The sequence below is a fragment of the Amblyomma americanum genome, chromosome 4 (genome assembly GCF_052857255.1).
Source record: "Amblyomma americanum isolate KBUSLIRL-KWMA chromosome 4, ASM5285725v1, whole genome shotgun sequence".
Taxonomy (NCBI): domain Eukaryota; kingdom Metazoa; phylum Arthropoda; class Arachnida; order Ixodida; family Ixodidae; genus Amblyomma; species Amblyomma americanum.
In genome coordinates this window covers 198599304-198609575 of record NC_135500.1, presented here as the reverse complement: position 1 = coordinate 198609575, position 10272 = coordinate 198599304, and the positions used below count along the sequence as shown (strand labels likewise).

Sequence of the window (10272 nt, the reverse complement as noted above, 5' to 3'; positions counted from 1 at the left end):
CATACACATGCAAACTGCCGACAAGCATGCTTCACGAAGCTGTTTACGGACTTTCCAGAGGTCCGTCGCTATGATGGCAACAATTCGTGCTTGGCAGCTAGGGCTCTTTGCTGCATACCTGCCGCCTGAAGCTTTGCTACCTGTGGCTGTCGCAAGAAAAACGCTGCACATTCGGTGTTGCTTGCTAACGCTCGTCCCCTGATTTTTTTTTTTTACCGCAGCCAGTTCGCGCACCAACCAACTGGCGAGTCTTCGCCGTCGGAGTAAGTCCCTTTCTGTTTATTGACGTCCGGATGCTGGCCACGGAAACCATTATCGCTGGCTGCCAACTGCAGGCAGCTCGGTGTTGCTGTTTGCCTGACTTGGCATCGCAAGCACCTTGCTTGTGGCAACGAAAACAGGAAAAAATGGAAATCTTGAGTCGAGCCTGTCTGTGTGTGCAAAAGCAACAACGCGCACACATTTCACAAGGCAGTGAGACTGGAAGAAATTGGAATTCATCATTCACGTTTCAACCTGGTTTACATTTCCAAATACTTAAAGGCTTAGCGCTAAATTTTACTTTATTTTGCATTCATGACCCAAACAACAGAGGTAAAGACAGGAAGGTCTGCCATTTTTGATGTCTTTGTGTTCTATATTTGAGGAGTTGCGGTGGTGTCTATGCAAACACGAAACATTCAGCACTCTTGTATTGTGAGGCATGTCGCACTGCGCCTAATATTATTTACGCACACGGGACGTTAAGTTCGTGTTCGTCTTATAATGCTTGCTCCTGACTGTGAGAAACTGCAATTGCAGACGGCCAGCCTCCTCGAAGACGGTATTTCATCATCGGTAAGGATCTGCATTGACGACTGCTTAAACACTGATTGCTCAGCATTTAAAAGCGTCTTCATCGCCCGGAATCTCCATCTCTGATAACGCTAATTTCAAGGCAGCCATCCAAAATGCTTTATAGTTTCCCTTGTATTTTCATTTTGCCGCACTATCAAGCAGTAACATACCACTCTTTTGTTTAATAACCTTCGGGACTTGAAAGTATTCTGAACAAACAAACAAACAAACAAACAAACAAACAAACAAACAAACAAACAAACAAACAAACAAACAAACAAACAAACAAACAAACAAACAAACAAACAAACAAACAAACAAACAAAAAACAAACAAACAAACAAACGAACGAACGAAAGAAGCGAACGAAGAAACGAACGAAGAAACGAACGAAGAAACGAACGAACAGACGAACGAACAGACGAACGAAGAAATGAACAAACGAACGAACAAACAAGCGAACAAACGAACGAACAAACGAACGAACAAACGAACGAACGGAACCAACGAACAAACAAAGAACCAAACAAACAAATTAACGCAGACAAATATTTAGTAAATAAATTATCGCAGACAGTGTCGACACATTGCCACCCTAGTGCACTGATATCTTCTTGGGGTGTTTGAAAGTTGAATGTACTGCTTTGTGTTCTCTTTTTGCAGACAATAAAGAAAACAACCTGCCTCTTCGCGACAGCGATAATGTATTACTGGGCCACCCCAACCGGGGTCATTCCTCCTCCGGTAAGCCGTTTAAGGTTGCTCTTTTTTCTGGGCAGACAAATGTGATTACCCGCCATGACTGTGGATCAAGCGTACAAGGAAGATTAACGAAGCTTTGTGTGCCTTAAACTGCGCTGAATTCAATATAAACTGTGGTGTACTTCAGGAGCGCATGTTTGCACAACCTGCTTGAATTAGAGAAAAAGAAATAGATGGATTTGCGGCTACCATAAGTGCTATTCCATTCGGGGAAATTGAAGGATAACATTAGGCGAAAAGAGAATTTTTACGGAGTTTCAGGGTTGTCTTGAGAACCAAAATTATGGCAATTTTCCGAAACTGATGCAGTTTTTAAGCTTCTGCATTGAAAATGGGCCTGAACTAGGAAGCTTTGGGTCTGATGGAGGGAATTTTCGACTAAGGCATGAAACATCGCTGGATACTAGCGTTACACAATCTGAATATGCCTTCGCCTAAGTCTAAATATCTGGCTCGCTACCATGGACTGAATTATGGCTTTCAAAGTCAAGGTGTTTGTAACGACAAACTTTGTAAGCAAGATCATTCCTCTTTGTTGCAGTGCAAGACTCGCCGGTATTCATTCCGGTGAACAAAGGACCAAACTCAGGTGCCTATACTTATGTGACGTCACGCAGCAGAGCATGGTTTACGCGAATTCGCGCTTCGAGAATTAATAGATAGGAAAGTTCTCCGTTGGCGAGGGGCACAGACAGGTGACCAGATAACGTGAGCGAAAATAAGAGCCATTGCCAGATTCGCGCGTGCTGGCGACATCTAGTGGCGCCGAATGAAACCTTCTCACGCAGCGCATTGCCTGGGCTCTTTGTAGACAATTGTTTTTCCACTCACCAGAAGCCGCTGGCATGCGACTTCGTCTTTACCGCTGGAAACATCTGCGACAGAATAGTGTGTCGTCTAATCCTGCGCATCCCTGCTGTGAGTTTTCATTTACCAGTAGTAACCACAAACGTTGCTTTCACGGATCTTTCACGTAGGAAAAACCGGGGAGCCGATCGAACCGGTGGAATACGAAGACGGTGAGTGTCGAATCTTTTTTTTTCATTTTCGTCTGCTTTTCTTTTGGTTCCACGAAGAAATGGGAGAACTAACAACCTGCCATGATGGCGAGCAGCTTGCATCTCTGCTCGCAGTTCATTCTAGCGCACTTCATACGCGGTTAAAGAAAGCGAGACCTAGATGACTGCTGTTGTGACCATGCCTTTAGCACTGCAGAAGATTTGTACGTACAAGCCCCAAGGTCGATTCTTGCTCAAAGAGGCCCTGAGTGGTTGGCTCGTTGCTCCAAAGAGCACTGAATTCGGATGCAATGACACCTTCCCGCCGAAAGGGATGAAAGCGCTTATCTTTTACAGTTTTTATCACCTGCGTTAACATGTGAAGAAGCGCAGAGAGTGCAGTTTAGAGCTGGCTAATAAGAGCAGAAAGTTAGTCACAGTGGTTGAAAAAGCACGTAAGAAGAGAAACGGACCAATAAAGTACAGACAGACAAGCGCTAAGTCGCCACTAAAGCTTTATTCGAGGCAGGAACAGGTATAAATAGAAAACACAACCTAACAAAATCCAAAAACAGCAAATGCCGCACGAATGAAGCATCACTCAGCAGGTGTTAGAAAAGATTGGAAACACTGAAACAAATTAGCGTTGAAACCCGAGTGCGGATACTAAAAACTCACATCCCCTATCTGTCAACCGCGCCAAAGTTTGACTGATACAATTTGCCCTATGAATGAGTATGTGGAAGGCTGCCATCAGATCACGGATTAGCTGGTCACGATGCCTGAAAAGAATCGTCTCTTTGGAAAACAACGGTGTGCACACAAACTTTTTGTTTTTATCCTAGCCATCGCACGTTGCGTCGGGACAAGCAACAATAAAAAGAAAAAGTTCGTGTACACAACGTTTTTTGCCAGAGCGACGACCCTTTTCAGGCATCGTGACCAGCTAGTCCGTGAACTGATGGCAGCCTTCCACATACTCATTCATAGGGCAAATTGTATCAGTCAAACTTTGGCAGGGTTTACAGATAGGGGATGTGAGTTTTTAGTATCCGCACTCGGGTTTCAACGCTAATTTGTTTCAGTGTTTCCGGTCTTTTCTAACACCTGCTGAGTGATGCTTCATTCGTGTGACATTTGCTGCTTTTGGATTTTGTTAGCTTGTGTTTCCTATTTATACCTGTTCCTGCCTCGAATAACGCTTCATTTGCGACTTAACGCTCGTCATTCTGTACTTTCTTGGTCTGTTTGTCTTCTTATGGGCTTTTTCATCGATTGTGCTGGCTAGTGTGGGAGACGGGACGATAGGCAGTGGTGGACCTTGTAATGTACAGGCTGTTCATTTAGTTACTTGGGTATGCACCTAATATGCATCGGGTGGGCGCATACCCTTCCTCGTGCTTTGCCTGCAAGACTTTCGTGTTTCGTCGATACAGGAGAAAGGTTGACACGGTTCCAGGATGTTTTCATAAAGTTCTTGTTCTATGATGAGTACCACACGCAATATCAGTCTCAGGAATAAAGAAAGGCACTCTTAACGTACGCTCGTGATACGTACGCTATTTCCCAATTTTAGCATGCGTCATGGCTCTTGCGTACGCTAAAATACCCTTTCCAGCGTTGCGGCGCGCTTCGAAGCACGACACTTTGCTTCTGAGGGAATTCGTCGTTGTTACTGCGTTTTCCAGTACTTAAGAGGGGACATCGGGCTTGCGCTTCATTTCATCTGGGCTGTAAGAAAACGTATGAGCGATAAATATGCTTTTATCTTTTAGTTAGAGTGACGACTCTGCTGTTTCTAGGCCTGAAGAGTAGTGTCGGTTTGCTGACAAAAGTGACTCCTTCTCTAAAATGCAGATGGCGCCACTAGGCTGAAGCATCTAACCTAATTCTGTTCAATATCGTTGTGTCTCCGTTTACATACGCCAGAGCGGAAGTGCGACAAACAGCGTAACGTCCCGCAAAATGCTTTCGTTTATCAAACGTAAGCGTGCATAAGAGATTCTAAAACTGCCTAATAATAAAGCACTGCATTAACGAGACGTCATTCAGCGTCCTCACTATGGACAGAAAGTACAACATTTACATTAATTAAGCACCTTTTGGGCAGATTAGATGCTCTTACTCAGGCGGAACACAAAGTTCCGTGGCCCGCCTGCGCATCTCTGAACCACAAAAAGAAAAATGTTTCAGGAGACGGCATTTTTCACTCGTTTTGTTTGTTCATATGCACCGAAACTTTGGAAGATGGAAACAGGGTTAAAGAGGTGAAGAATGAATTTTGTAAAAATGAAGTATTCTGGCCTTGTTGGAGGTTCAAACGCTGTTCCAAAGTTCACTTACTCCTAAACTTTTCTTTTGACCAGCCAAACTCTGACCGATTGCCAGCACGATTAACGCGTATTTAGTTAGTGCGCTTTGCTTCGAAGACAGAGGGCTGACATGTTTTCAGGTACCTAGAGAATATTATTTATGGTCTTGTGCTGTTCCTCTGCTTAGGACATCTGACGCTTGAAAGCAAAGTCACGTTGCACTGGTCTCGCTCAAAACAAGTAAACAAAAACGACAACAGGGTTCTAAATATCATGCAGGTCGCTAATTGCTCCCACGCTTGCACCATTCGGCGGCACTACACGGTGGCTGCAGTAGATTAATGAGAAGCGGATCAGTACTTCCGCTCCAGCTAGACTTTTTTGTAGTTCCTTTCTCCATGCGTCTCGTTCACGTGACTCCATTTTCAGAAGGTGTCAGGCCACACGGGTTGCTTCTATATGAAGAGTGACGAAATATGTATCCCTCCCGCAATTCCTCTTTTCCTTACTTTATACAACTTTCTATTTTCCTTGCTCCTTTCGCTTTCTGCTAGACAGTTTGCAGCGAGCCCCGTGGTCCGGGAACTTTTTATGAAGGGCGGCGCATGCTTCACACCTTCACGCTTTGTGCATTTACTCGAGAGCACAAGCAAGCTGCTGTACTTGACATTGCACGAGCGCTACTTCTTGGTTTGCGTTGTATTTTACAGCTTTTTGTTTCAACCTGCGGTCAGTTTGAAAGAATGACTCGCAAAAGAGACAAGAACAAAACGAAACCGCTTATCGAGAACCCGTTACCCGTTTTGCATTTTTGCTGAAGTACTATGGATTTTATTTGATCGTACAACGCTATACGCTGCTTTGGCTGCTTTGGCTCGTCATTTTTGTCACACTTTGCTCCCGCCTTGCTGGTGAAAGGCTGAAATCTAACGCGAGCCACGCTAAAGTTCAAGGAAGTCGCGCACAAGTCAGCATCTGTTCCGTGTCGCGCAAGCTACTTTATTTATACGCGCTAGCCGTAGCCCCCCCCCCCCCCCCCCCCCCCCCCCCCTCGAAGTTGAACCACAAGGTTCGTGCGCTGCCTTAAATTTTCAGTTGCATGATATATTCACGATGCCATAGTCGCGGCGCAGACACACCTCTCGAGGAATACCGAAGCGGCGAACGTTTCAGCAGGCTTAAGTTATCCCTAGAACCACGGTTTCAGTGTGTCGGGGTCACTGGGTCAGGTGTCTGCGTGCCAGGAGTGAGCGTGTTAAGAGTTGGTTCGTGAAATGTCAGGTATCAATGCAGGCGTGTCGGGGTCAGTAGTTCGAGAAAGTTCAAACGCGCCATACACTCGTTATACCATAACTGGGACGCAGTCACGTCTAACTTACGGATACTGTAACGGCAAAGGTAGCACATTACGCTGACTACGTTTACGCGCCTAACGACACGATGCAGTACTACTCCCATATCAGGCGTCTGACTGCATGTGGTCTCATTTGCACAGCCGACGACGACAAGTTCCACGAAGAAGAAGCTGGTGAGTGACCCAGTGGGCCGGGTCATTGACCCCTAGTGTTGCCTTGCGTTCAACAACCTTGTCCCCCGACAGATAGCGCGGAGCACGCTGATAGCAAAAAAGGTAAGCAACAGCTGAGGTCACGGATGGGCGCAGTCTTCTGATCGCTACAGACCCGCGTCGATCGCTATATTCGTCATCCGGGTCTCTATAGAACGAAGGCAATGCGAGTACCCTGTAACTGACTGGGCTTGAGCCCGATCTCCTCTGCTCATTTTCAGCTCACCACATTGTTGAGGGCAATGCCGAAGAAGAAGACATATCGGGTAATGCGTAACACTTGGCTATCGTTGACAGGGTTTTGAGGAGTGTTTGTCACGGGGCACAGAACGCTATTGCTTCTATTTCAGATTATCACGTTGGCGAGAAAGAAAAGACACCGGGTGAGTTAGCGGTGCTCGTCGTGCAATAGTTTTTGCACGGTACACTTATCTAGCACGCGGCTACACTGATACTAAAATGACTGCAAAATACAAATATACAGTTTCTTTAAATTTTCATAATTTATTTAAAATGAGTTTTCGTCCGGGTAATTCAACCAAGACAATGGGTGAGGGTTCTGGCTGTGACTCGGAACTATTAAGGTAAGTAGGATTCTTAGTAGACGACAGGGTGAAATTGAAGCAGAAACGTTGTTCGGCGTCTTCAGGAGGTCGAACTAAGAAGCAATTACAATCAACGTAATCCTACAGTTTTGTTTTCAAGAATTAAATTGAAATGAATGCAACCTTGGAATTACGCGCAATTTTTATACGAGTAACAGTTCCGTTGAATTCGTTCAGCATTTATTTATTGTTGGAATAAGATGAAGAAAGGAAGAAATGAAAAGAGCTTTCAAAGGATTGTCTGCCGATAACCACGGGGGTCAAGTTATAGCAAAAACGTATGAACACTGCAGGGACTACTGGCCGATTGTGCTAAAAAAGTGCGCGCAACTCTTGCTATGTCATTTCTGTCAGTCAGTCACTGAACTTTCTTGACCTTACAGAACCACCCAAATTCAAGTCTGCCACATGTAAGTACTTGAAACCATTATGCCGCAAACATCGCCAAGTTATTTAGCTATTTATTTAATCGTTTCTGCGAATGAGGCTGCCAAGCATAAGGCAGAGAGAAAAAATCAGCTGCTGGTCGCAATGATTGGTTCTTATTTGCTTGCATGAGCGTATATTTGCACTTCATAAAGGTTATACAAAGGAACAGCGCCCTGCATGTAGCAGTTATGCGGTGAATATTTTTCATCTTCTCACAAACGCAAACTAGGCACTCACATCGATTCGGGACTGTACGGGTAATTTCAGCGCTGTTTTTGAAGCACATCAAGGTCATATTTAAGTGCAACAGTATAATGTCTGATTGGAGCTTGAAATAACGGTTTTGTCAAAGGGAACCTATGGACAATATCAGTGCTATTATTGCGGCTTGCAGAGGTTTGAATACGCCACTATCACGACAGAGGGTTGTGATGTTGGGCACACTGGCAAAATCGCACGTAGTCTAAGGCAAATCCTTTATTAAGATGCGCCACTTAAAATTAGAAATTTATTTGCTGTAGCAACAAGCTGCGGCATGGTTACTAGCACAAAAAAACACAAGGAACAGCGAAAAGGAACTCAGAGGACTCAGCGCCAGACATCAACAATATCCTGTAGGTTCGTTATCGCGCTAGTAACCATGCGAAGCAAGTTATCAAGCGCCAACTAACCCAACTATTGTCTTTAGTTGCGGCAACTTCGTCAAAATCGTAATTTTATTCCGCTGCCCAGATACAATACAGCCTGCAGCGCCTTTCAAAAATGCGTGATGAGTTTCTGATAAGAAGTCGTTGATATTAGGCATCGCACACACCAGGTATTTATCGTGACTTCTGAGCTTATATTTAGTGCATGGTGTGAGTGTAATGCTAACAGTTAATTCGAAAAGTCATAACGGTTTTCTAATGTCAGTCTGAAGAATTTGATATCGGTCTGATGCAAGACACGAGAGATGTTGCCTTTGTGATTATTTTTGATGACTCACCATTATTATATTATGATGATATCACAAATTCAATGTCCATTTTTTTGTAAGGGTGTTTACTCTATGTTGGTACGCCCTGTGTGATTCATGCAATCCATAATCCATTCAAGCCCATGGCATTACGCAGGAGCTAATGCAGATAAGTCTTGCTAGATCAGTCGTTCTTGCTACACTGCACTTTGGCACAGAAGAGTCCAAAGGACGTCAAAGTCGAAGAGAGCGTCGGTAAAGGAGAGTATTTTGTTTAAATAAGAGATAATTTAAAAATAATATACAGTTAAGTGAGTAAAACACACCGCGGCAAATGCGAATAGTATGCTTGGTCACACTGATGGCGTATTGCATTTTCTTAAGTTCACTCCATTCGATGTGCAAGCTGCACAACCGCGCATGCGCGAACGCTCACAATGCTTTGGCCATTTGGCATCCTTGATCACGGGATCGTAGTAGCTGACACACTATCAAGAGCGGCCAGCGCCAGGCTGACACGAACCTTGCGGCCCAACTCACCTTTTCCAATTAAGCGTTATGATTATCACGCACTTCCGTTTATTTGAGTGCATCTTACCCAATATGGTTCTTTGAGAACAACGAGCTTCTCTTTCTCCCGTTCTTGCTTGTTCATTCCCGGAGAGCCGCCTTTCGACACACTATACTCTAAGGGCTCCACACTGCAGAGAGGGACACGCCCAAGATGGGCACCACTCGTTTGATACAAAAGTTGCCGAGCACTCTCGTAACTTCGAAGAGATTGCGTCACGTTGCAAGGACGACATGCCGCCCAGAGAGGCCGCGTACGCGCCACGAGCTCGGGTGGCGAAAGTTTCCATTGTCAGTAAAAGCAAAGATACTCCCCCTTCCCGCCGTGCTTGTTGGTGCCCTTGTATCTACACATCGCCTCGATAATACCGTGCAGCATTCTGACAGCTGGTCGCGGCTTCAGGTCAGTAGGGGGCACACACACAAAAACTGGGCGCACGTGAGAACAATTTACGATTGGCTACTATTTTTGATATTGCACAATTTGTATATCACGATTGGTGGGCAGGCGTGCAGACGCATCCAATCATGAGACATTCCTATATCCATAGTGCTTTGTCATCACAACTACTTTCCTCACATTGTGCAGTTCTTTAGGTGCAGCAATGCTGACATCTTACATTTAACAGGGTGAGCACAGTGCGTCCTTCGAGCAGAACTCTCTTCTGTGATTAGTTGGCGCCGATAGGTTTTCTTTTCACAATAGACAACTTGCAGTAGCGAAGTTTACAACCAATCAGGAGACTATCTCCCATGGACGGAGCTTTGAGCGCCTTTAGCCCTCCTTTTTGGATGGCGCCGACTCGGCCTTCCAGGGTGCTGCGCCACTTCACCCGGACTGCGCGTAGCTAGCATAACGCTGCATGGATTTACTCGGACAGAGTATAAAGGTGTCCGAGTGCCGCGACCACGCGCGTAAGCAAACTGCCCCACGAGGCAAGGGCGTACGAGTAACGGTCGCGTGTGTTTTGCTGTTCGCCCCGGTTGCGACGGGTGACGCAGACCGGCCCGAGCCCTGCAAGGCGGATCAATTTCGGTGCGTGGACAACGGCGAGTGCATCCCCCTGAAGTGGAAGTGCGATGGCAACGACGACTGCGCCGACGGCTCGGACGAGAAGAAGTGCAGTGAGCATTATGGTCACCGCCGGCCGGCGGGTCGCGCGGCTTCGACCGGGGCCACCCGCGCCATCCAGCCCTCCGCCGAGTGGCACTCTTCTCGATCGCACGTAGTGCTACC

The 10272-nt window shown here is 45.8% G+C and overlaps 1 protein-coding gene across 9 annotated transcripts in view; it reads left to right on the top strand.

Annotated features, from left to right (window-relative positions):
- LOC144129009 (uncharacterized) overlaps positions 1 to 10272 on the top strand; it is a 54995-nt gene that overhangs the window by 27146 nt on the left and 17577 nt on the right. For 7 of the 9 annotated variants that reach the window (XR_013313849.1, XR_013313850.1, XR_013313848.1 and 4 more), the window contains exons 10-18: positions 222 to 263; positions 802 to 837; positions 1501 to 1581; positions 2141 to 2188; positions 2577 to 2618; positions 6698 to 6742; positions 6827 to 6859; positions 7465 to 7491; positions 10038 to 10160. Coding sequence is in view for 4 of the 9 variants with exons in the window: in XM_077662874.1 (XP_077519000.1) it covers positions 222 to 263; positions 802 to 837; positions 1501 to 1581; positions 2141 to 2188; positions 2577 to 2618; positions 6698 to 6742; positions 6827 to 6859; positions 7465 to 7491; positions 10038 to 10160 (477 nt within the window). In the remaining 5 variants the exon portion in view is untranslated. The remainder of the gene's footprint in view (positions 1 to 221; positions 264 to 801; positions 838 to 1500; positions 1582 to 2140; positions 2189 to 2576; positions 2619 to 6697; positions 6743 to 6826; positions 6860 to 7464; positions 7492 to 10037; positions 10161 to 10272) is intronic. The other 2 variants (XR_013313851.1, XR_013313852.1) reach the window with 2 other exon arrangements.